Consider the following 27,308-nt stretch of genomic DNA (forward strand, 5'->3'; position numbering starts at 1 on the left):
CTTAACGGCTTGTGTTCCTACAAGTGATGTTTCTGAAATCTCTAACTTTGTGCAAGACTTTTATCCAAGAAGTGCATCAGAACTATAGACTGTGTCCAAATGACACCGGCTGTCCTGGCTCCCTAAAGGCACTCTTCTAAATACATTTACTTTGGTATTGCTTATCCCCCCCAAAGGTTGTAGCTTGTTCAATACTGTTACTGCTGGTAAAGGCTTCTCTAGACTTCATTGGAGGATTCAGTTGTCCGCACATTTTCAGAGAAACTGTTCTAAATTTTTACTTCCCATAACCCTTCCTTTCTGCAACTCAGAATCTACAAAGTACATTGGTGTGATATATAAATGCAAATACTATCCTTGTAATTGAAGTTCTCAGGGTGTAGGAAAAATGTATTGATCATATCCAAAGCTTATTCACTAGCTTTGATCAAAAAAATAATTTCAAAGTTCGCTTGAATTGTTCTAATCAATTGCCTTTTTAAAGAATACTTATTTAAAACTGAGGTTAATAATTATTTATAAATGAAACATGGAGTGTTTTACTTGGTTACTTGTATTGACTGATTTCATCTGTACAGCTTACATTTACCCCTCTTGACATAAGCCTGGCTGCTCAGTCACACTACCAACCTGTGTAGTACAGACCTATACCAAAAGGTGTGTTACCTAATACCAAGCAGATCATTCTTGTGGAGTCTCACACAGTGTAACTGAACCAATTCTTACTTAACATCTGTGATTGATTTGGCCAGGTCGGATGCACTGTCCTTGATGTCCTTTTTGAGTTCCATTAGAATCACCATCAGGCAGGACCTCCTGATCGGTGGGTCCTCACTGTCTGAGGACGTTTGGACGGGTGAGTATCAGGGCCGCTGTATGCCATTGACCGCGTTTTAGTGTTTCTGTCTCTTGCATGAGGGCTTTAATGTCCCCTGAAATGGGCCCCTTCTGTTTTGTTGCTTGTTTGGACATCTTTGTATTTTGGGACCTCCCCAGAGCAGAGTATGTTATTGTGGGATCTAAGAGGGTTGTCCTCTTTTATTAATGGGGTGTCTGCAGGCGTGATCTGACACTCATCAGAGTGTAACTTTGCACATTTTTTGCTGCTGCCGTTGTGTGGGCCCTGCTTGTCACAGGGAACTATTTCTTCCATTGGGTCTGTTGGGCTCCCGAGTGTTGCTTATCTGGGTTGCTGCATCTCTTACCTCCGCTGTGCCCAGCTGTCTTCCAGGTGTGTATTGCAGATTCACTGTCCAGAATGCACCTCATCTGCTTCAGGGTGTTCCAGGGGGCGCTGCAAAATTCATAGTCAAATGGGCTACCTAACATGTGTCACTCCTCTACACTGCCAACTATCCGCAAGGCCCTTCTTGGAGCCAAGTACTCAGTTCTTGCTGCAATCAGGGGCCCGACATCAAAGGCTATCTGCAAGCCTGGACATCCATGGGCAGCAGCACCCTCAACTCTTGGGAGCTACGCGCTCCAGCTCCCTCGCTGCATCCGTGGCCGCCAACACTGCAGTACCGGCAATCTCCAGGTTGGCTACGGGTGCTTAGCAGGAGCCAACAGAGCCCTGCCGTGTGATCCCCGCTCTGGCGGGAGGCAGTCACAGTACGCTATGTTATGAAGAGCTGGACAGCTTTTCCCAGGTTCTCTGAAGAGACAGTATTTGCGGCTATCCAAAAAATTAAATCCTGCTCCCCCTCTGATGCTATGCCCTTACGGGTTATGAAGGTGCTCTCCCCTGACCTTCTCTCAGAGATCACGGCGGCCATTAATGACTCATGTCAGTCTGGGCTGGTCCCACAAGATTTGAAGGCAGCTAGAGTGATCCCCCTTCTGAAGAAGCCATCCTTGGGCCCAACTGTTCCATCTAATTTCCGTCACATCTCACTTCTTCGTTTTAGATCTAAACTTATTGAGTCACTAGTGTCGCCCCTGCTCTCCACATTTCTTGAATTTTCCCATCTTCTGGATCCTACTCAGTCTGGTTTTCGGTCGGGTAGAGGCACTGAGTGTGTACTGGTCGCCATCCAGGATGAGATGGCCAGGCTGGTGGACGCAGGTGGAGTGGGGGCTCTGATCCTGTTTGTTAGGGAGAATTCTCTGTTAAGGCTAATTTCCTAAACCTAGTGAGTCCCCCAGCAGCTTTGCTGGATTTTTAGGGTGTATGTTTTAATCCTGCTAAGAGTGAGACTCTTTTTCTCCCACTCTTAGGCATGATTTGAGAATGTCCTTTTACTATGTAATGTGTTTTATGGGCTATGGGGTCTTTTACTCCATAGGGCTTCATGTGTTTTTGGTATGTGTGTTACACAGCAGCCTCAGTGCAGTAACACAGGGGTGTCATAGTGACCCCCAAACAGACTCCCTACCCTGGGACTGACTACTGTCTCCCAGGGTCTGTAAAGTCACCATTGACTTTACTAGTCTTAAATTCTGACCAGAACCAGTATAAACCATCATATTGTGGACGTACTGGTTGGGGCAATTCGATTGCCCCGGGGTCTGTTAGTCGAGGGGGCACGTCTCCGTCCCCCCTGATCGAGTTTTGGCTGGTGGCAGTGGATACTACTTTTTATATTCAACCGCAAATATTTCTCTGGGATTTTCCCATTGTTCGAGGCTACTAACTTTATTTATTTAATTACGATAGCCTCGAACATACCGCTGGTTTATTGAATTAATATTAATTCTCCGGTTGGGGTTTTTTGCTCTAAAATGGCGTTTGTGTTCTCTTCTGTGACTCCAACCCAAGTCAAGCCCTTTGTTCCACTTTTTGGCAGGCTTCTCCACAGAAGCCCTCGAAAGTGGTGCCACCCTGTCTGGGGTACTCAGGAGGGGTGGAGGGGGATTTAGGCACCCTGGACAGTTAACTAGGCAACTCAAGTCGCACTCCGTCCTGATTTGCCCAAGTGGTGAACCGGCCGGCTCACCACTTAGCATGTTTGAGTGACAGCTAGGCTGAGTGAATGGGGGTTTTCTGCATAAAAGCTGGGCTTTGGGGACTGGAACTTCAGAAGTCGCCACAGGACCCAAGAATCCGATGAGGGAGAAGCTGAGCCGACCGGCCACGAAGACACCACCGGTGGAGCCCTGCTGGACCGTCTCACCACTTTTCCCAACGACAGGAGATCTCCCGCCGGAGAGTCTTCTTCCTTTGACTGGTGGGGATAACCAGTTTCACCGTCTTTTCGCCTTCCCCGACGTATCTCGTGGCCGCCTTGCCTGTGCCAAGCACCCCAGCAACCAGGATACCATGTTTTACCACGACCGCGAATTAAAGGGGAATACCTTTAACCGGAAAACTCAGCGGCTGGTTTCTTCCCTGGCAGTGCAACGACCTTCATCTTTCCTCAAAGTCGAGATCTTCTCTTCCCCTGGACGACGAGACTTGCACCCACTGCCAATAACAACTTCCACCGCTGGAGGATCCTTCCTACTTAATGTACCGTGTCCCGCCCGGCTTCCCTTGCCACCGACTGTACGGGGTAGATTTAGCCCCTGGCTTTCGAACCTCGGTTAGCCTGGGACACCCTGGCTAAAGTTTCTGAGCCTCTCTAAATTCTTTTCGAACTCTCTGCAAGACTTTCTAAGCCTAGGGTAACTGTGTGATCTTGGGCGCCTTTGTGCTCTGCTCTCTCTAAGAGTGGGCCCAGCCTATGGACTTTGGCTCACAAGTGACTTTTGCTCTTCTGCCTTGCTAATAGTGTTCCTAAAGCTTAGAGTGGTGTACCTTCCCATATTCTGTCTTTTTCCCTCCCTTCTTCATGAACTTGTTGGAGTGCCATCTATAGCTAAGCACTCACCTCTGTATGAAAATAAGTGGTGTTAACTAAGACATATCTGATAAGGAACAAGGGTTGTATATATTATAATAGTAACTGTGTTTAGAGTATTTTACGATAAGAGTGCTGGGGTGTTTCAGTGTGTATTTAAATAAATAATTATATACTTTGATACCAAAGCTCTGGTCAGTGTTTTCTTGTAATGTTGTATCTGAGTGCCTATTGTGTATACTTTGCATACTACTTACTCTTCTTGAGGGAAGTCTGACTGCTCAGCCACAGCTACCAGGTAAATCTGGGTGGTACAGACTGCTACCAAGTGGGTTTACTGCTAACACCTGTAGTCCTAAATCTTTTGCAGTGTTCCCAAAGGGAGCTGCACAGGTTTCTGCCTAACAGGCGCGTGAATTTAATAAGCAAGGTTGCTCTATGGTGAATGGGCAGACTAGACATACCGGGATATCCAACCTGGAGACGAGATAAACCATTGGCCAATGTGGATTATTTTTTGTATCACGAAACCTGTCGCCACTAGTGGAGACTCTTCAAGTTCTGCCTTTACACAATAGTGACCATTGTCTGGTAAAGATGATATGGAAGAGCAGGATATCCCCTTGTGATACGGTTGATTTGGGTGCCCTCCAGATTAACCAAGGGAGGTCTAGATATAGAATAAAAATGCCTGATGTAGAATCTATTGTGTCTAGGTATAGTGGAATGTTGAATGGCGATGAGCTTGTTTTGTAATATGCTCCCATCCTGCGGCTGTATGAAGAAAGGGGATTTTGGAATTTGGAAACCATCTGAAGAATGTCTTGAGTCCTCGACTTGGGAGGCGAGCTCTTTCTAAAGGATGTGTCTAATACAGCCCCTATGTACTGGATCTGTTGGGAAGGTGTCATTTGTGACTTCTTGAAATTGAGGGAGAAGCCCAGTCTGTGGAGGAAGTGGCAGGTGACTGTCAGATGATCCAGGGCTTGTTCGGCAGAAAGTGCCCTGATCGACCATCGTTCAGGTAGGAGTAGATGTGAATCCCCACCTCTCCTGAGGTGCAAAGCCACCACTACCATTAACTCGGTGAAGACGCTCGGGGCTGAGGTCATCCCGAATGGCAGGACTCGAAACTGATAGTGTGAGTCGCCAACTACGAACCTCAGGTATTTTCTGTGCTTGAGATGGATTGGTACATCAAAATAAGCGTCCTGGAGGTCCAATGACACCAACCAATCCTGAAGCTGAAGGGCCTGAAGGATCTTAGAAGAGTGACAATCTTGAACTTGTCCTTCCTGAGGAACTTGTTCAAGCTTCTTAAATCCAAGATGGGTCTCAGTCCTCCGTCCTTTTTGGGAATCAAAAAATACAGGGAGAACCATCCCTTGTTTCTTTCCACTACAGGTACTGGTTCTATAGCACCTTTCTCCAGCAGAGTTAAGACTTCCTGCTGTAGGAGTGGATCTGGAAACTTCAAAGAGTGTCTTCCTGGTGGATTGCTTTGAGGTTGCGTTAGAAAAGGAAGGCAGTAACCACGGGCTATTATTTCTAGAGCCCAAACATCTGAAGTAATGACTCGCCATTCTTGCAGATGCTGTGAGAGCCTGCCTCCCACAGCCGTCTTGTTTTGCAAGTCCTCAAGGTGGTTTTGTGGTGGCAGCTGCAGCCGCTGATGGTAAAGCGGCTGCAGCTGGTTTAGCCCGTTTTCCTCATCCACCACGAGTGACTTTTTTCTGGCCTCTTTCACTGGCCATTCCTGGCGCCTTTCCATATGAGGAGTAATAACGATAGGCTCGTCCCCTCCAAGATTGTCCTGATGCACGAAAAGGCTGAAGTTGCCTAATAGCAGCTCCTAAAGATTTGGCAGCCGCTTTGGAGGTCTGCAACTTCTCAAGGTTCTCGTCAGCCTTGTTGCCAAAAAGGTGAGACCCGTCAAAGGGCATGTTCAAAAGACTGTTTTGCAAGTCCGGTGCAAAACCCGACTTTCGCAATCATGCAAATCTGCGCATTACTGTGCTAGTGGCCATGGACCTGCTCACACCATCTGCAGTGTCCAACCCAGATGGAAGGGATTCCTGCATGGCCTCGTTTCCATCTCTAACAATGGCTAGGAATCCTTCCCTTTCATCCCCTTCTAGTATGTGCTTCGCCGCCATTGCAATGCACTCCCATGGAGTGTACGAAAATTTTGCCAAGGCACATGTGGAGTTGGCCGATTTTAACGCCATACTCCCAGCTGAAAATACCTTGCGCTCCCAACCATCCACACGCTTGTCGTCCCTATCTGGAGGGATGGAAGGGTACGCCACCTTATTTGAAGCTGTGGCTGCCTGGACCACTAGACTGTCGGGAGTAGGGTGTTTGGACAGATAGCTGGGGTCGCTACTGGAAGGGCAGTATTTTGAAGTGAGGGACTTATTCACCGGAGGACTAGAGTCCGGGGTCTCCCAATTTTTGGCCACCCTATTTTGTAAGGCTACATGGAAGGGTAAAATCGGATCTTCGGTGGGACCATGATCCAATATATCGGTCAAATCATCTTGGATGAACTGAGCTGGTGGTCTAGCCCATCCTAAGTATTCAACCACCTTTGTCATTAATTGCCTGTATGAGGGATTGGCATGTTCCCTGGTTCTGGCCTGCCAAAGTCTGTTTCAGGTGAAGTATCAATTCCATTTGCATTATGCAAGGTTTCCACCAGATCCCTCATCCTGCTTTCCTCAGAAATCAGACATTCTGGGACATTTGAGGTGCCATATTCCAGTCCAAAAGGAACATCCTCCTCCTCAGACCTCCTCCTGTGCTTCATAAATTGAAGCAAAGGATTTGAAATATTCTTTCCTCGGAAGAGGTTTAAAAACCTTTTCTGGGAGAGGTGTATCAGTGGAGCCTGAAAGCTTTATAGCGTTTGCAGCTTTTTCTTTTGCTGTTATTTTGACAGCTTCTGGCTGAATTGGAGCCTTTGGGACATTTGGCGGCGAGGGCTTCAGGGTCGATGGTCAACAAAGGCGTTGATGGCGTCGACAAAATAGTGGTCATCGACAGAGCTGGCTTCGAGGGCATCGAGGCGCTCTTCAAAGGCTCATCCTTCGAGGTGTCGGGTTCCCGACGGCGTCTGTGACCTCGAACGGTCGACTCGACTGGTCTTTTCCGCTCTGCGTCCTGGAGGGTTCTCAATCCTTTCTCCTTCGATCACCTGGGCTCAAGGGCACGCGAGGGTCGGAACGGTAACGCTCCCAGCTGGCTTCCGAAGAAGGCACGGACCAAGGCTTAGCCTTTTCAAACACCTCCATCATTTTTTTTTTAAATATATTTTTATTGGCATTTCTTAAACATTAACTTTGCGACTCAACATAGTCCCAAACTTCCCTTTCCCACCCCCCTCCCTCCCCTCCGGTATTAGTGTCTCTGCGGTCCTTCGAGTCCCATGTGTGTTTCTGATTCAGCTTGTAAACATGTCTAAGATTCGGATGTTATGTGGGCACCATTGGAGCATGTAGTCACTTTGGAGGAATTCTATGGTGTCTCCCCAGTCTGTAGCAAATCTCTGTCTGTCCCCTTGGAGGGTATATGTTATCCTTTCCATCGCCACATATGTCCATATCCTGTGGAGCCATTCTTGCGTGGTTGGGGGGGTCTTTTGTTTCCAATGTTGTGCTATTGCCAGCCAGGCGGCTATGAGGAATCCCATAAAATTACGTTTTTGTGTCCTATTAAGTGTTTTGTCTGTGGGAGCCCACATGCCGCACATCCAAATCTCTTCTTCTAGGTTGGCCGTGTCCTTGAATATTTCTTGCATCTTATTTTTGACTTCCACCCAGAACTTTTGTAGCTCTCGACAGTCCCACCAGATATGTCTCCAGGTGCCCACTGAGTCACATCCCCTCCAGCAGTTGTTTTGTGTTGTCGGGAACATTTTATGTAGCCTTTCCGGGGTGTAGTGCCATTGGATCATCACTTTAGTCCATGCTTCCCTTGTTTGAATTGCTCGCGTCCACTTGGGAATTATATACCACAGGTATGTCCACTGCGTTCTCGGGATTTGTTTTCCTAGCGTAATTTCCCATTTTTTCATGTAGTTCCATGTGATGTGTTCTTCTTGGACGTTGATGAATTTGTAAAGGGAGGAGACAAATTTCTTTTCTCCCGTTTGGGTTAGTATGTAGTTCTCAAACGGGGTTGGATCTCTGGTCAGTGCCTTCGTGATTCTGGGTGACATGAGCCAGTGGTGGATTTGCTCGTACTGGTATCTGTCCTTCTCCGTGAGGCCTAGTATCTCCTGGCAGTCTGTGAATGATCTAATCTGCCCTCCCTCAAACATGTCGCCCACTTTCGTGCACTCTGCGTTTCTCCATTTCTGGAATGTGCCTTTTTCTACCCCTGGGGGGAAGTCTGGATTGTCGAACATTGGGATGAATGGAGCTGGGTCTATCGTGAGGGTTTCTCTTTTGGTGGCTCTGTCCCAGATGTCCATTGTGGTGCTCAGGATTTCGCTTCTCTCGATGTTTTGATGCCTGTGTGTGGGTCTCTTCCATAATAGATGTTGCAGGTTGGATCTCGCCACTGCCCTGTCCTGAGCCATCCACCATTTATCTGATGTGTCTGTGATCCATTCGTGTAACACCCACAGCTGGGCCGCTTCGTAATATTTCCTGAAGTGTGGGAGCGCCATCCCTCCGTCTAGTTTTTGGGCGGTAAGCGCTTGTTGTGAGAGTCTTGGTGTCTTGTTTTGCCATATGTATTTAGTGATTAGTTTTGTGAGTGACTTGAAAAATGATGTTGGGACTCTTATGGGGAGTGCTTGGAAGTAATAGAGCAGTCTGGGTAAAATCGTCATCTTAACGACCGTTATTCTGCCCCACCAGGATACTTTCAGAGGGTTCCATCTGCTCAGGTCTGATTTGACTTGTTCCAGGAGTTTCGTGTAGTTCCCGGGGTATAGGTCTCTTATCGTGGGTGTAAGGGTTACTCCTAGGTATCTCACTCCTTCCTCTGCCATTTGGAGACCTAGATCTTCCGTTATCTTGCGTGTCTCCACTTTGTCTCCGGCCAACGTCATTACCGATGATTTCTGCTTGTTTATTTTGAGGCCTGATATTTCTCCGTAATCATCTATCAGTTGGATAAGATGCGGGAGCGTCGTACTGGGTTCTGTGATGGTCATCATCATGTTGTCTGCGTAAGCTGCTGTCTTATGATTTAGGCCTCCCATTTCTATTCCCTTGACTTCTGGCGTTACTCTGATTTTTTCCAATAGTGGTTCGAGGAATATTGCATAGAGAAGGGGCGACAGGGGGCATCCCTGCTTCGTACCCCTTCCTATTCTGATGGGGTTTGAGAGCTCCTGATTGACTGCGATCATAGCGGTCGGTGTGTTGTAGATGGCTCGGATCATGTTTATGAATTCATTCCCCATTCCCATTTTCTTGAGGGTTGCCATCAGCATCGTCCATTCGACTCGGTCAAATGCTTTTTCTGCATCCAACGATATTATTGCTGATGGAAGTTTCATGATGCCTGCCTTCTCTATGAGATGTATAATCCTTCTTATGTTGTCGTGTGTTTTCCTGGTGGGGATGAAACCGGCTTGTTCCTGATGGATTAGTGTGGGGAGTAGCGGCGCCAGCCGATTCGCTAGTGTCTTTGTGTAGAGTTTGGCATCTATATTGATTAGGGCTATCGGGCGGTAGGAGCTTGGGCTCTCTGGGTCTTTCCCCTTTTTATGAAAGACCAGAATCTTTGCTTCGTTCATCGATGGGGTAATGTTATTTTGTAATCTGAAGGTGTTGAATAGGGTGGTCAGATGTGGGATCAGGGTTTCCGCGTATGTTTTGTAAAATGCCGCGGTGAAGCCGTCCGGCCCCGGGGCTTTATTCTTTGGCAGGTCTCTGATTGCCTTCCTCACCTCTTTTGGCGTTATTGGCGCATCCAGGGCTTCTTTCTCTGACGGGGATATTGTTGGCAGGGAGATGTCCTTGAGGAAGGCCTCTTGTTCTTGCTCGTTCGGGTGTTGCGAGGAATATAGGTTCTGATAGTAGTTTCGGAATACTTCTTTAATGTCTGTTGTTTGTGTTTTCTTTGTTCCTTGTTCGTCTTTTATGGTTTGCACCGTTTGTTCCTGCCTTTTGCCTTTCAATTGTCTTGCTAATAGTTTGTCCGCTTTATTGGATTTCATTGCATACCAGTGTTTCGTGTATAACAGCTGTGTTTCTGCTCTTTTAGTTCTGATAAGGTCTATTTGGCTCTGTATGTGTCTGTAAGCCCTTTTGATCTTTCTGGAGGGGTTTTTAGACATTTCTTCTCTTGTTTCTTCCAATTTTGCTTCGAGTTCTTCTTCCCATTCGTGTGTGATCTAGTCTTTTTGTGCTTTTATAGCTATTATGTGTCCCCTCGTCACCGCTTTGAAGGCTTCCCATGTCGTGCTTGGGGTGACTTCCGGGGTGGTGTTGTCCTCGAAGTATTCCTCTATTTTCTCTCTGATGGTTTCTTTCGCTACTGGGTCTTGTATCACTTCAGCCGGTAATGTCCATCTCCATAGGTTCGATCTTTTCGCAAATTTTGGGAGTGAGATCCACAACGGAGCATGATCTGAGAGCGAGATATGGCCTTTTTCGATGTCTTGTATTTCCCCTACTAGTGTCCCCGTTGTCCAGATGTAATCTATCCTGGAGCTTGTATTATGTACATGCGAGTGGTAGGTATATCCTTCTGTCGTTCCTTTGAGTCTTCTCCAGATGTCTGCTAGAGCTAGGTTTTGCATTGCCTTCTTCAGCGCCTTCTTGGGGGATCCTTGCTGGGTGCCATTGGGGTTCGAGCGATCTTCCATGTGGTTCCATGCCAGGTTGAAGTCTCCGGTCAGGATTATCTCTCCCTCTGCGAAGGGTTCTAGTTTGTTTATTGTGTCTTTGATGAAGCCTTCCTGGCCTGTGTTAGGCGCGTACAGGGTGGCTATTGTAAGTATGCGGTTATGTATCTGGGCCTTCGTGAGTATATATTGGCCTTCCTTATCCGTTAGTGTCTCTTTGATCCTTACTTGCAAGTGGTTTGCAAAGGCCAGGAGTACTCCTTTCTTTTTTCCTTCATTGTTTGATTGTAGGATTAGCTTGTAGCCTCTTAGCCTGAACTGTCCTCTCTTTTTTTTCTGTATGAGTTTCTTGGAGGGTGATTATGTCGAATTTTTCTTTGTGTAGGAAATGTTCTATTTTCTTTCGTTTCACTGGTGAGTTCAGTCCTCTGACATTGTACGTTAGGATTTTCAGCCCCATTCTTTTTGGTTGGTTTGTTGTTTCGTATTATTTCCACCTCGTCGGACTCGACTGCGTTCGTTGATACCGGTTTTGGGGTCCCTTCCCCTTTGAACTTTCCCTTCTATTTTCTCCCTCTCCCACCCCCCCAACTTTGTCCCTGAGGAGGGCACTGGGCCCTATGGTTGCTCTGGCGTTGTGCCTTTGCTCCATGCCCTCTAACTTCTCAGGGGTAGCGGTTTGCAGGGAGTCCTAAACCCTGCTTGTGGAGTGGATTCCATGGCCGTCCTCCGGCACGGCCGCGCTTGTGGTCGCCTCCTGCTCTGGCTGTCTTATTTTTGCGGATATTGCCTTCCCCTCCGGGTGGTTCTCTCTCGTGTAGAGGGGTTCTGATGTCTCAGCATTTTTCTGGTTTGCGTGATTGGAGTCTCGTTTTCCGTTTCTCCGTTTGCCAGCCCTTCGGTTGTCTCCTTTGCCTTCGGGGTTCACTATCGTTTGTGGTCTCTGGTTCCTGGTCTCCCAGGATCTTAAGGCCGTCTTCGCAATTCGTTACTCGGTGTTGTCTTTCTTCCCAAGTGAAGAGGAGGCCGAATGGAAATGTCCATTTGTATCGTATTTGTTTTTCTGAGAGGATTTTTGTTACTTGACTCATTTCTCTTCTTTTTCTAAGCGTTGATTGGGCTAGATCTTGGAACAGCTGGATTTCTTTCCCGTTCATTCTTATTTGCCCCATTGTTCTGGCCTTCCTAAAAATTTGTTCTTTCTGTGTGTATCTTGTCATGGCCACAAGTACGTCCCTTGGGCGGGATCCGGGTTCGCTTGTTCTGCGGGGCCCTACTCTGTGTATCCTGTCTATTTGGATATCTTCCTCTGATCCCTCCTGTAAGATTTCCTGGAACACTTGTTGTACTGCCGTTAGGAGGTCTTTGTCGTCTATTGTTTCCGGCATGTTTTTAATTCTGATGTTCGATCTTCTTGACCTGTTCTCCAAGTCTTCGCATTGGGATTCTAGTTCCTGCGCTAATCGGGCGAGTCTGTCTTGCGCTTCCGCTTGTTGGAGTGCCTCCTCATCCATGTTCTGGACCGTCTTTTCCAGATTGTCTGTTCTCTCTCCGAGGTTGTCTATATCCTTTTTTAGTTCCTGTACTGCTTGCTTCATTTCGTCCTTCATGTTGTCAAATTGCGCCTGGGTAGATGTGATGAACTGTTCCTGAAATTCCTTGAACCAAGATTTCATATCGTCCCTCGTGGCCATATCTGCGTTTTCTACCTGTTCTGGTGAGTCGCCTCCTTTATGTTTTTGTTTGATTGGACGTTTGGGTATCGAGTGTCCCAGTCCCCAGATTTGGGTCAGGTCTTGGTCTTGTCTGGGTTTGCCTTTTTCCGCCACCGTTGCTTGTGATCCACTCTTCGTTCTGGGCTTTGACATGTGTTTGGGCCTCTTCGCTTGGATTTTTTTGATCTGTGGGCGGTGGAGTCGTTTCTTCTGTGGGGTTTTCTGGGGCTTATGATTCGCTTCTGCGATTCCTTTAGCGGGGTTCTCCTTAGTGGTTATTCGTTTGTGTTGGATGCTTGTGGAGATCTGCTTTCTCGTGTTTCCCCGTGGTCTCTGCTTCGTTTTTCTTTCTCGGTTTTTTGTTACTTGCCGGGACCCTGCCTGATGGTCTCCCCTTTTCGCGTTTGCGTTGTGTTTCTGCTGTCTTTTGCTAACCCGCTTTTCTGTCTTGTGCCGGGGGGGGGGAGGGTCTGCCGTGGAGGTTCCCTATCTCCCTCCAACTTTGGGTGTTGCACGAGGATTTGTCTCCCCGTCTTCCCCCTGCCTCGACGTGTTTTTCTTTTTTTTCTGCGCTGGATGGGGGGGGTCCTCGTTGCCAACGACTTTTGTGGGGATATCTCCTTCCCACTTATCCCTCTGCCCTCCCCCCGCCTCGTACCTTTGATCCGTTAGTTGCTCCGGGGACTCTCTCGAGGGTCTGCCGTCCGCCTCTCGGCCGCCGCGGGCTCCTTCGCTGGGCTCGCTCGATTCCTGATGTGGGGGTGGGTCTCGCTGTCTGGCCCCGTCCTTATCGGTGTGCTTCCCGTCGCTGTGTGCGGCGTCGGATCTGGGGCTGATCTAGCGCTTGCGGGGTGCGCCGGTTGGGGAGTTGGGGAGCTTGCTTCGCTCCGTCTGGCTGTGACCCGGCTGGTTCCCCGCGTTCCGCCCGGGCTGGTTCTTTCGGCGGGAGTCGTGCCCCTTGGTGCGGGACGATTCCTTGCTTCGTGCGGGGGAGGGGCGGGTCCGGGCCTGCGCTCGAACTCTTTTGGTGTTCCCCACGTTCCGTGGCTTGTCGGAGGGAGGTTGTTTCACCTTCCTCCCTATCTGGGGGGGGAAGTCGCTTCTCGGGTGTCTCGGTAGGCTCTCGAAGTGAGGTGCTTAATGTTGCGGCCCGAGCCGGGGGACGGAGCTACGCTCACGCACGTCCGCTCCGCTCGGCCGCCATCTTGGAATCCCCTCCATCATTTTTATTCTAAATGCTTCCCATTCTTCAGAGGAAGAAGGTTTTTTGTGGGGCATTTCATTCTTTTGGGGGATTCGTCTGAGGACGAGGTGGAAGGGGACCAGTGGCGTCTTTTCTTGGACTTTTTCGTCGAAGAGTGGTGTGAACCACTTCGGGACCTAGACCGATGCTTTTGCCTTTCGCGTCGAGGAGATTTCTCCTCACAGGACCTCGACTCGACGCTAGAGGCTTTTCGGTCGGGTTTTCGACCTACCTGCAGTTTTCCCTTCGTCTCTCGCAAGGCCTTCCCATCATTGCCTGACACTTCGTACATGCCTCCATGTTGTGGCCTTCGCCGAGGCACCACAGACATTCTCAGTGCGGGTCTGCGATGGACATTTTCGAAACGCAGGATTTACACTTTTTGAACATTCAACACAGGGTCGTCTGGGTCAACAACGAGGACATTATCGAATATCTTCTTCAGTAACTGCGTCACAGAACTACTCGAGGCGCGCCGAGTCTCTGAAGCAACACATACTGCGGAAAAACGGAACTGAGGCCAACGGGTGCCGCGCATGCTACTTGTATACCCAATGATGTCACCCTCGACTGAGGCCTCGGAGGGCCCTCGACTCGACAACATCGACGCACGGCGCCCTCTGCGGAGAAAAAATTTCCAAAGCAGCTGGATGGGATACATCTAAGATGAGGAATACGTTGGAGGACACAATCCATTTGAAAGTTATAAACTCGCTTTGAATCTGGGTTTTGAATCTCGTGCCTTGAATGTGTTACCCAGGTACTTGGATATATTTCCCAGTATGTATCATCGAAATCAATTTCTTCATTTAAGGTTAAATCTATATCCAATCAAAGAGGTAATGTTTCGACGGAATCAACCACCCTGGAGGGATAATGAGCATTGGTTCTGTCAAATCGAATAACTGCCTGTCCAGCCTTGATAAATGTGAAGACGGACCATCCGAGTAATTTTGTAAAAAGGTCTCTTCATTATCAACGGGGGGGAGTGGTGGTGTCTATTCTTAGCTGGTGAAAACCAGTAGTTGGTATTTGCTGGGGTAACATTTTTAGATGAGGTTTTTGAAGTAACAGTGGTCTACGATCACCTTGGTTGTTTTTATCCTGATGCTGTGATGAGGAAATTGATTGCAAGATAGATGTAGTTGTATATTATGTATGTGATCATTCCATTTGTTTTCTTTTGTATATGAAAAGTTTGAAATAAACCAAGCATTAAAAAAGAAAAAATGTTTACATTTTCAATTTTACCTTGTGTTGCATTCATCTGAGGAAGAAACATGTGAAAATAGATGTAGAAGATAGAAAACTAGGTTCTAGGGAGGATATGCCAACTGTAGATCTAAGTTGCAATTAGTGGCCCACCCTGATTCTGTCAGAGGGCGGCAGGGCTAAATGCCTTATTCAGGATATGCCCTTTGGCCACCCAAATTTAACCGGATTTCCCCTTTTGCACATGATGACATACAAAAAATACATTTCCATCCCAACTTAACAATACTTTTCTTCACAGGGCTTCATGTAAAAGATTTAGGATTTACAACTAACCTTTCCTTGCTTTTTTGCTTGTTTCTTTGCTTTCTTCAGGAGATGCTTGCTTGTTCCAGAAGATGCATCATTTTTCTCCTTCAAATAGGTGTCATTGTCATCATCGTCATTTTCATTTTGTGAAACTACTGTTGCATTTTTTTGCAGTGCACTTTTTTTCACAGTCTAAAGCAAACAAAAATAAATTGAAACAAATCACATTTAATCAAGTGTTTGCAAAACACAGATTCCAGAAAATAAGCTGTAACAAGACTGAGGCACTATAACATCAGCATTTTGATCGACACGTTTGCATAGGTTAGAATGCTCAGTTATGACTTGACACAAACAATCGGTGGGGTTAATGGCATTGACTGGAGGCATACACTGAAGTACATTTCCACTTACTACAACGGTGCGTCATTAAATTCCCCAAAAAACACCACCAACAAAGCATATGCAGGGAAAGTAATGGGATGTGGGAACATCAAGCTAGGCATTGCTAGAAGCTGTGACAGCACCTTCCAATGCACTAGAGCTGGTGTGCCTCAGTGCTCTGTGACAAATACAGGGACTATGTTCCCTCTTCCCAAGGGGGAAGCCAACCCCTCTGGAACAAGGGAGGTGAGCTTGCTGACTTTAACACCTCCAAGGGGACAGGGCAAGCATGATTCCACTGGGGTTGACCCCCATTTGAGGACAGAAAATGCCTAGAAAGGGATATATATTTTTCTCCCTAGTCCCAATATCCTAATAACTTGGTGGGATACATGGGGTTAAACTGTGTGATGACTTGAATATGCCTGTCAAAATGACTGGCATGGTTTCTTACCCTCCATATGCACAGGATTCGTTGGGAATTGAAAGAACAGTGGAACGCCCACCCCCTTACAGATGGAAGGATAAACCGCCAATCAGGATTGGGGAGGAGAGAGAGGGAAGAGAGGGGAGGGAGGGGAGGGAGGGGAGGGAGGGAGGGGAGGGAAGAGAGGGGAGGGAGGGAAGAGAGGGGCGGGAAGAGAGGGGAGGGAGGGGAGAGGAGTGAGGGGAGAGGAGGGGGGGAGGGGAGGGGGGAAGGGGTGGAGGGGAGGGAGGGGAGGGAGGGAAGGGAGGGGAGAGGAGGAAGGGGAGGCAGGAGGAAGGGGATCTACAGCCCCTGAAGAAAATGCCCTCACTTTTTCTAAGGGATTGAAACATGTAGGGCTTTACAATTGGGTAAATGGCAATTATCAATAGAGAAAATTCAAATTTTTAGGGCCCCAAGAATATTACAAAGAACCTTGATGTTATTCAATGTCAAAAACGAAATTCGAAGATTTCTTTCGGCAAAGAATTGTTGCCAAAAAGTGCCACACATAAAACGGCCGATGAATGAACATAGAACCATAAAAGACGGTTCTATGTTCATTCATCGACCATTTTATGTGTGGCACTTCTTGCCTACAATTCTTTGCCGAAACAAATCTCAGCTTTTTTTAATTTGGGGTCGGGGGTGCTCAAACCACCCCTCCCCTATTTATTTATTATTCGATTTAGCTGGTTGAAACCAACTTTTCAAATCATAATTTACATAAAGTTAAAAAAAAAAAGATGGTTCCAGAAAATGTCATATTATAAGAATCCATATACAAACTAAATACAATTTGTTAAGGTAGACATTATTCACAGGACAAAAGATCATTTAAGATATAAAACAATATTAAAATGGAAATGTTTGTAAATAAAAATAGAAAATGAGATTTAGACAACATCAGTATTCCAATAGGGTGTTATCTTCCAACATTTCAAATATTAAAAAAGAGTTTTTAATCAGGACTATAGGTATTCCAACAGATTTGTTATCATTCGAGCTTTGAGTTTTTATACAGAAATTTCAGATAACTGTTTAAAACATGAAATATACAGAGTACCAGTCTATTAGAAATAGATAATCTTATTTAAATTCATTCTTCAATTAGATTCAGGGATAACAAAAATGGAATCACTGCTATATTGACCATTGGACGGTGACAGTTAAAATTCCAGTCCATAATGTTTCCTGTGTAAGGTTACAATAACTTGAGAAGTAGCAATATAAATATTTATTCCCTGCACCCGTTAGTGCTGAGCACAAAGCAACCAAATGTTGATGTGTCTCTGCAATTTATATTTAGGCAAAATCTATAAATATTCGACTCAGATTTAATTATCCGTCGTCTTGCTAAAAAGTTCCTGGTCGGCCACAGATCAAGTCGTAATCTTAAATAATGGGTCCTATAATAATGATTAGGAAATTTGTTCAGATAAGGTTCTAGTTTTTTTTTATTTGGGGGAGGGGTGTACAAACCACCCCTCCCCTATTTATTCCCTATACACCAACCCACCCTACCCTACCCCTTATATGACCCCGTCCCCATATTTTCCAAAGATCTATTTTCGGCAAACATTTTCAGCAAAAAGTGCAGTGCAAATAAACAGGCAATGTATGAACGTCCTACCCTTTTATATCATGTGGTGAGTCACATTTGTTTGATCTATAAATTTGCACAGCACCTTTGCACTTTGTTTTGTGCTACCTGAAAATGGTAATGTATCATTAGTTTCTACTGTCAATTATGTCCTAATAGGATTAATATTTTTTGTAATAAATTATATTTGTACTTGTACAGTATTTGTACTGTGAGGCGAACACGATTTGATAGTTTTTGAGTGTTATAGGGCATTATTTCTCCCCACCACACTCAAATTATGGGACATCTGTGTAACTGACAATGGGTTGTTTGGTGTCATCGTGAGGCCAAACACGACCCCAAGGGGAGTGAGAGAGGAGCACACCGCAGCTGGGGTGAGAGCGACAAAATCCAAAAGGCAGAAGAGAGATTCTGCCTTGAGGGCAAGAATTCCCAGAACCTTCCTGGTAGACAATACGACTAGAACCTGGACTTAACTAAACTGTGCTAGAGGGAACGCAATAGACAAGACATTCAGACTACTGGATCAACTGTGCACCAAAGGCAGGGGGCCCTAGGAAAGTAAACATACCTGGGTGTGGGGTAGAAACCAGCAACCATTCACATGCAAGGGCAGCGGGTCTGAAAGTATCTTTGCTTGATTTATATGGTTTTCTTTTTAAGCAGAGGGGTCAGAATGTAGGTCAATATAGGCTTGCAATTGAGCACTTTCATCTTTTGTGTAAACCTTCTGTGATGGATCTCTCACTGTAACCCCGCCTAAATTCTCCTCCCAGGTGGCCAAGTACATGCAGACGCTTCCTGATTATAACCTTGAGGGTGGTGTACCACAGTAGGATCACCGCCAAGGAGACAGGGCCCAGGTAGGTGTAACGCTCACCTTGTATCCACAGGGGCGCCTCTCGACTGGTCTGGGACACTTCTGGGTTCACTGCACCTTCACTGGTTTTCTTTCTGCCAGGAATCAGTTCTAGAAGATAGGAGGTGGATTTAGCGACTTCTCCTTCCCTCGAGAGACCCACCTCCCCGCGTTCCCCTTGTGGTATCCCCGTGGGACTTCGCTCACCTTGATTTTCTGAATGTTGAGCTCCCTGTCCTGCCGTGCTGGGCAGGGGTGCGTCCGAGTTACTTCACTGGCGATAGCCTGGAGTCCAGACGGGCTGCGACTCCACCTTTCAGGCAAGTCTTTTAGTGTTTGTTTTGAATAGTGTCTATATTGATGAATGCTCCAATTACCTTCTTCTCTTGTCTTGCAGAGGCTGATGGAGAGAGCCGAGGCTGACGGCTGAGTTTGAGAAGGTAAGGATGTGCTAGATGCGGCGCTGAAAGCATCCTTGCAAGTCGACTGACCTGTGCTGCTGTTTTTCATAGGTCGCCGAGAATTCCTGGAAGCGGCGATGTATTGGGACCAAACGGCGAGGACGATGTTCGGAATGGAGGAGGACTTCCAGGAGAGCTGGTAAGTAGCTTCTAATTCTTGCCTCTATTGTCCTAGAGATGTAGCAGGAGAACGATGGAAAAGTTCCCAAAGGCTCCGGCTGGATGGAGGAGTTGGAGGTGAACAGGTACGGATAGTGATGTTCTATTAAGTCTCTCGCCCAAGTAGGCCAGGATGCTGAGCATGACCCGGTGAACGTCACGCTGCAAAAGCAGAATAACGCGAAGTGCGTGCCTCGGGTCGGGCGTGGTTTAAATACCCAGCAGGTATCCCAGGTGCCTTTGGGGCAGATCCCGCCCTGAAGCTAGACTGCTTGTTGCAGTTCCCCGACAATCCTTGTGGGGGCAGCCATATTCACTCACTGTCCATTGAAACCCATACTTGCCAAGTGAGCCTGATGCCAACGATGCCAGGATTGCTTCCAAGGCACCCGCAACGGGCTGAAGTGGACCTTTCTAGCCTTGTTAAAGTACTGAGGTGGGGGCCATGGTGCCTGAGTCCCATAATCCGGGGCCAAGGTTGTGACAGCAGGTGAAGGGATCCCATGGGATGGGACACAGTATTCTCCTTTGAAAGGGAATAACCTTTCATATACCAAAAACAAAGGCTTACTGCCATCATAATGTATATGATCCCCATATTAAGTTTAGAAATATAGGCAAATGGGAAGCAACATCTTTAAATATCCCACTTAAGAAGGAACCCATTACACTTTATGTAGTTAAACATCTCCCTTTCTCCCAAAGATATGTAAAAAGGAAATCTGTAAACGGTGGCATGAGTGAACTGCCTTTCCCTACTGTGATAAAACATATAGTGCCTTTATAAATGTGCAAACAAAATTATTCTAAAGTTAAGAATAGTGAATTACTAGTTAGAACTGATTTTGTTCCTTGGGACTCCAGTCCCATAATCCCAAGAGTACTGGGAAGAAGAAGAGGGCTTAAGAGCAGTGCAGTCCTGAAGGTCAGGCAATTAGGCTTAACAGCCCACATCTGAGGGAGGCTCAAAAAGCTCCCTCGGGTGCAGGGAAGTAGATGCAGTTGTGGTTGTGGTTGGAGGAGTAGTAGCAGTTGTAACAGCAGACGTACTTGCTGGGGCCAGAGGAAGTTGCAGAAGGAAAACAGTGCTGGCAAAATCCATGAAAGTGGGAGGAAAGAAGAAACGCCAGAATTTATCATCCACTTATTCCAGTTTCCAATACTGAGTTGGTCCTAGAGGCTGGAGTTCTCCAGGGGGTCATAGTGAGCCGAACTCTGTGCCTGTGGGGTGGAACCGAAGGCAGCCTGAAGAGTGAAGCGTGCCTGGCCAGGAAAACACCTGTGGTTCAATCCCTGCAGCCTGTGACAGAGGGCGAGGAGCCAGTGAGTGTTGCTGCGCGTTCCTAAGCCCCCAGGCAGTGCAGTTGAATGTCAATATCAGGACATTCTTTCCCCGTACAGAGGGCAGAAAGGCCTTCAGCGTTAGTCTGATTGCCTCAAATCCAAAAGATTGATATGTAGTTTGGACTCTGATCGAGACCACAAACCGCTGACAGATAGTTGGTATGGGCTCCCCACCCTGTGAGTGAGGCGTCCGTCACTACTGTTATTTCCGGCCATGGTTGCCAAAAGGGTTCTCTTCAGAATATTGTCCTCACAGGCCCACCACAGAAGATCCTGTGTGACCCTGGTTGGAACCTGAAGTAGGTCCAACATCTTTCCCGAGAACTGGGACCATTGAGTTCTTTGAGCCCATTGAAGGGATCTCATTCTCGGGCGGGCTTCTGGCACCAACAAAATGCAGGATGCCATGAGGCAGAGCAACCTCAAAAAAGGCTGGTACGCTGTGGTCATTCTGAAACTTGGTAACCATCTGAAGAAGGCCTTGGCCCCTCACCTCGGGTGGCAAGCTCTTTCCCAAAGATGCCTCTAGTACAGCTCCGATGTACTGGAGCTTTTGACAAGGTATCACATGGGACTTCTTGTAATTGAGGGAGAATCCCAATCTGTGAAGAGAGTGGCATGTGACGTTGAGATGATCCAGCTTATTTGGGAGAATGCGCCCTGATCAGCCAATAGTCTAGGTAGGGGGTAGACGTGAACCCAACCCTCTCCTGGGACTCGCTGCCTCGACCGCCATCTGTTTGGTGAAAACCCTTGGGCGGAGGTTAGCCCGAATGGCAGAACTCGAAATTGATAATGAGAACCGCCAACTGCGAAACTCTGGTATTTTCTGTGCTTGAGATGGATTGGCACTTGAAAATAAGCATCCTGAAGGTTCAATAACAAACCAATCCAGGGGTTGGAGGGCCTGAAGGATCTGAGAAAGTGTGACCATCTTGAACTTGTCCTTCCTGAGGAACTTGTTCAAGTATCTCAAGACCAAGATGGGTCTCAGTACTCCGTCCTTCTTGGGTATTAGAAAATAAGGGGAATACCATCCCTTGTTCCTATCAGTTAGAGGCACTGGTTCTATAGCACCTTTCTTCTCTAGCAGGGTTAAAACCGCCTGCACAAGGAGCAGATGTGGAATCCTCAAAGAGTGGTTACCTGGTGGATTGTTCCGAGGTCTGCTTATGAAAAGGAATGCAGTAACCGTGGGCTACAGTTTCTAGAGCCCAAACATCCGAAGTAATATCTTGCCATTCTTCTAGATGCTGAGACAGTCTCTCTCCCACCCACTCCCCATTGGTGAACAGTGACTCAAGACCTAAGAGGTTTTAAGGTGGCTGATGCAGTGGCAGATGTTAAGGAGGCTAATGTTTGAGCCGGCTTTGCACCTCTTCCTCGTCCACCACAAGGACATTTCCTTTGGCCCATTTCTTTTGGCCATTCCTCTAGCCCTTCCAACTGAGGACTAGTAGCGAAAAGATCTACCCCTCCAAGGTTGCCCACTAGGACGAAAAGGCTGAGGTTGCCTAATAGCGGCGCCTAAAGATTTGGCTTCCCGCCTTGGAGGTCTGCAACTTCTCAAGACTCTCGTCAGCCTTGTTGCCAAAAAGGTCAGACCCGTCAAAAGGCAAGTTGAGAAGTCTGGATTGCACATCCGGTGCAAAACCCGACTTCCTCAACCACGCAAACCTGCGCATAACTGTGCTGGTAGCCATGGCTCTGCTGATGCCATCAGCAGAATCCAAACCTAACTGAAGAGACTCGCACATGGCATCTTTGCCATTTCTAACTATGGCTAAGAAGCCATCTCTTTTATCCCCTTCAGGAATGTGCTCTGCCGCCATGGAAATGCAGTCCCAGTTCCTGTAACGCTCACCTGATTCTCGCAGAGGCGCCGGTCTTGACTGGGCGACTACCGTATCTTCAAAGGTGATGTGTAGCACCCGGTTGGCTCTTTGGGCTGGACCTCTGTGCACTGTATGCCTGACGTGTAGAGTAAGATGTCTGCAGATAGAAAATATGGGGTTAATGAACTGGGGTTATTGGGGTGTCCCTATCTCTTTCCTCTTCTCCTCTCCTGTAGACCCCCAAAGGTTAACGCTCTCACCTTAGGTAAGTGAATACCGAGCTCTCCATCTGCCTCGGGGCAGGGTGCTGTAGCCAGTTTCTTCACTGGATAGGTAGCGCAGGCCTCTTGACTTCAGAGGACTGCTGTCCGTCGTTTACTGCACGAACGGTAAGTTTCGAGTCATTCAAATGTCTTTAAAGTCTTTAGTAATGATGTCTCTTGTTTTGCAGGGTTCCGGCGATGGCGGATGACAGGCTGAAGTGAGTTGAAGATGGAGCCTGTGTGATGAATAGAAGCGCCTGGAAGCACGTAAGTAAGCGCTTGTTGCCTGCTTCACGATGCGCTCTAACTGTCTTTTTATTTTGCAGGTACGAGTTCGGAGCGGCTGCAGGGTGCCGGAATACCCACTGGATTAGATGTGGAAAGGAGTAATGGCACGTGAGTATTAAAGTTCCCCAATGTCTTTAAACACACCTTGTTTTGTCTTTCAGATGCGGGATGCAGCGCCGAAGGCCTCCGGAGCGTGCGAAGAGTTGGTAAGATTTTGCCTTTCAGATGCCGGAATGCTAACCTGTTCTTTCTTGTCTTTATAGGTGTTGCTGAAGACTGGATTCAGGATGGTAAGCCTTTGCCTTTCAGATGCCGGAATGCTAACCTGTTCTTTCTTGTCTTTATAGGTGTTGCTGAAGACTGGATTCAGGATGGTAAGCCTTTTTCCTTAGGCCCAGGACCGGATGCAGAAGACACGATGAGCGTTCTGCTGCAGAGGTTGCAGAATAACGCAAAGCAAGATTCATCCACCGGGTGTGGTTTAAATAGCCTCCTGTAGTGCTTAGGTGTCTCCTTCCACAGCCACGCCTAAGTAAGAAAAGAGTTCCTGGTAAGAAAAGAGTTCCTGCCTTCCAGAAGAGTTCCAGTGTTCTGAATCTAGGGAGTGGCTCCAGCCCCACCCAACAGGAAAAGTAGTTCCAAACAGAAGAGGATCAGAGGCTCAACTGGCAGGCAAGTAAGCAGCATGGTCTGCTGAAGGTAAGTCCACCCAAGCATTATGAGCCCGGCGCTTCCAGCGCTGGGACTGGGCATATTTATGAGCCTGGTGCCACTGGCGCCAGGACTGGGTCCAAAAGGTCCCAATTGGGACTGGTTGGCACTTGGAACCTGGGTTATGGATCTGCTTCCAAGGGAGTTGGGAAAACCCTGACCTTTTGGAAGCAGAGATCATGACAGTTCCTGGCCACCCTTTTCTGCCCATATGGAATGGTAAGATGGTATCCGACTGTGGACCTTTGTCTAGAATGTCAGTAATGTCCTGTTCCTATGGTAATGGAGGCCTACTCCAACCCATGTAATCCACCACCTTTGACATGAGCTGCCAGTAGGATGCATCCACATGCTCCCCAGCCTCTGGTTTCTCATACTCTAGTTCAGGTGAAGTATCCACCCCACTTGCAGTCTGCAGATTTGTATAAAGGGCCCTCATCCTGGACTCCTCCACAATTAAACCCTCTGGTACATTGGGCGTACCATATTGTAGGCCAAATGGGGCCTCTTCATCAGACTGCTCCTCTTTTTCATACATTTATTTAAGAGACTTAAAAAAGTCTTTCCCAGGAAGTGGTTTTGCCAGGAATTATGGGTTTTGACAGAATTGCAACGCTGCAGTCGCCAAGGTTTTCTTTATTGGTGCCATTGGTTTAGGAGGGGCGCTCGGTGTCTATGGCAAAGATGGCACAGCCGACGTCAAAGTCTTCGGCGTCGATGTCGAGGGTTTGGCAGGCGTCGATGGCCTCGACAACCTCGACTTGTGTTTATGGCTCGAATTATCCTTCGATGTTGCATCGAATCGAGGCCTCGAAGGCCCACAATACGGATCGGGCCTTTGTCCCGGGCTCAAGGGCGTGCAAGATTTAGGCAGAGACCTTTCCTTTCCGGCTTCTATCGAAGGCGCGTTAGGAGCATGGCTTGGTTTTTGCTTTCCGAAAATGTTAAGCATTTCAGCCCTGAAGGCTCCCCACTCGGCCGGAGTGGATTTCTTGGTTGGACAAGCAACTCTTTCTGGGGAAGCATCCGACAACGAAGTCGATGAAGGCGACCTACGGTGTCTTCTCTTAGACTTCGAGGATGAAGAAGAGTGGTGTGAAGAACTCCTCGACCTGGACTGCTTGGCCTTCTTTCTCTGAGGAGTGTCGCCTCGTCAGTCGAAGGTTTCATGGCTCGGGTAGGGGATTTAGGGATTTTACCTACCTTCAGCTTCGCCTTCCATTCCCTCAAGGCCTTTCCAGTCATAGGCTGGCACTTGGAGCAGCCGGAGGTGTCTTGGTCCGCTCCGAGGCACCACAAACAGATACGGTGCAGATCAGTCAGGGACATTTTCGATCAGCAATCCAGACACTTTAAAACTGGACTTCGCAATCATCGGTGTCGATGATGAAGACATCTCGATGTCGAAGTTTACCAAAGACGTCACAAAATGTGAGGAAGTGCGCCGTATTTCTTCTAAGCCATCGCTGTCGCCGAAAAACAGAACTGAAGCCAACGGGCACTGAGCGTGCTATATATGCCTTCGATGACATCATCCTCGACGGAGGCCTTCTAGGGACATCAAAAGATGAGGAATACGTGGGAGGACGCAGCCCATTCGAACAGGACTGACAGGACACCGATTTACCACAATTGACTTGATGTACAAGCGCCTTACAAATGCACAATAAATACTCACCCCAACCAAACCTTTAAGCATCCTGAATGTTATTTGGCACAAGATGAAGAGTAAATGCCCAAATGGGGGGAGGATTTTACAGGAAAGCCAGCAGCATTCTCCCCAAAGACCCTATTAGAGTTCCTCTAACCCAGACCCAGGATGTTAGGAGAACCAGCCGTGAACTATTCCCGAACTCCCTGGAAGAGCAACTAGTTAGGAACTACCAGGCCCCAAAGAAACAGGGCATTCAGGACTGCACCTCCCAAGATGCATTAGGTCTAGAAATCCATGTTAGGGAGAATTATCTGTATAGGCTAATTTCCCAAACCTAGTGAGTCCAACAGCAGCTTTGCTGGATTTTTTTTTTTTTTTCCTGCTAAGAGAGACTCTTTCTCCAACTCTTAGGCATGATTTGAGAATGTCCTTTGACTTTGTAATGTGCTTTATGGGCTATGGGGTCTTTTACTCCATAGGGTTTCATGTGATTTTGTTAAGTGCGTTACACAGCACCATCAGTGCAGTAACACAGGGGTGTCATAGTGACCCCAAAACAGACTCCATACTCTGGGACTGACTACTGTCTCCCAGGGCATGTAAAGACACCATTGACTGTACTAGTCTTAAATTGTGAACAGAACCAGTACAAACCATCATATTGTGGAAGTACTGGTAGGGGTAATTAGATTGCCCCTGGGTCTGTTTTTGGAGGGGGCACTGTGCAGTCCCCCCTCGTCGAGTTTCTGGCTGGTGGCAGTGGTTACCACGCGAAATATTCCACCGGAATATTTCCTATGGGCTTTTCCTATTCATTTTAAACGCACCACTTTTTTGGTGCAATGTTAAAGATACCGCCGGGTTATTTATTTAATATTTATTCCCTGGTTGGGTCTTTTTGCCAGGACTCTGTTTTAAAATGGCGTTTGTGTTCGCCTCTGTAACTCCAACCCAAGTCGAGCCCTTTGTTCCACTTTTGGCGGGCTTCTGCACAGAAGCCTCCAAAAGTGGTGCCACTCTGTCTGGGTCTACAGGATGTGTGGGCGGGGGAATAGGCACCCTGGACTGAGTTGCCTCGGCAACTCAAGTCGCACTCTTGTGTGATTGGCATGTTTGAGTGACAGCTAGGACTGATGAATGGGGGTTTTCTGCATAAAAGCAGGGCTTTGGGGACTGGAACTTGACAAGTCGGCACAGGATCTAAAGAATCCGAAGAGTGAGAAGCTGAGCCGACCTGCCACGACGACACCCCCGGTGGAGCCCTGCTGAACCGACTCACCACTTCCCGACGACCGAGAAGATCTTCATCCTGGAGAGTCTTCTTCCTTTGAACTGGTGGGGTTAACCAGTTTGCCCTCTTTTCGCCTTCCTGGATCGTCTCGTGGTCGAATTGCCCATGCCAAGCACCCTGGCGGCCGGATAGCCACGCTTCACCACTACCGCGAATAAAATGGTAGTACCTTTTAACCGGGAAACTCCACGGCTGGTTTCTTCCCTGGCAGTGCAAAGACCTCCAGCTTTCCTCCACGTCGAGATCTTCTCTTCCCCTGGACAAAGCACCGACTTGCACCCGCTGCCAGGAACAACTGCCCCCGCTGGAGCTTTCTCACCATTTCAGGTAATGTATCCTGCCTGGTCTCCCTGGCAACAGACTGTTCAAGGTGTCCCGTAAATCCTTGACCTTCTATCCTGGGGTGACCTGGGACCTGTTAACTAACTTTTCTGAACTGATCCAACTCCTTTTGAACTATCTGCAAAGACTTTTAAAGTATACTTCAACTGTGTGATCTTGGGCACATTCCGCCTTGCTCTCTCCACGAGTGGGCCTGGCCTATGAACTTTTTGCTCTATAGTAGACCCTGCCTTTCTTGATTTGCTGTGGTTCTTTAAAAGTGTTGGTATTGTGCGTTTTCCTATTTCTGTCTTCTCTCTCCCTTTTTAAATAATTATTGGAGTGCCATCTTGGTTAAGCGCTCACCTCTGTGTTGATAAGTGGTGTTCTTTTCCTAAGACTTGTCGAATAATTAATCAGGGAGGTGTATATATTTCTAATGACTGTGTTTGAACTTGCTTGTCCAGTGACATATTAGTGCCAGTGTATTTTTACAAGTGTGTTTTTAAATAAATAATTATATACTATTATACCAAAGCTCTGGTCAGTGTTTGCTTGTGCTACTGTATTTTTGTACCTAATGTGTATACTCTATATACTGCC

At 47.4% G+C, this 27,308-nt stretch overlaps 1 protein-coding gene across 2 annotated transcripts in view; it reads right to left on the reverse strand.

The window, feature by feature from the left end:
- USP16 (ubiquitin specific peptidase 16) overlaps window positions 1–27,308 on the reverse strand; it is a 1,134,075-nt gene that overhangs the window by 465,136 nt on the left and 641,631 nt on the right. For both annotated transcript variants that reach the window (XM_069636367.1, XM_069636368.1), the window contains exon 13: window positions 15,091–15,255. In XM_069636367.1, the coding sequence (XP_069492468.1) occupies window positions 15,091–15,255 (165 nt within the window). The remainder of the gene's footprint in view (window positions 1–15,090; window positions 15,256–27,308) is intronic.

The sequence above is a fragment of the Ambystoma mexicanum genome, chromosome 7p (genome assembly GCF_040938575.1).
Source record: "Ambystoma mexicanum isolate Mex_15411 chromosome 7p, UKY_AmexF1_1, whole genome shotgun sequence".
Classification (NCBI taxonomy): domain Eukaryota; kingdom Metazoa; phylum Chordata; class Amphibia; order Caudata; family Ambystomatidae; genus Ambystoma; species Ambystoma mexicanum.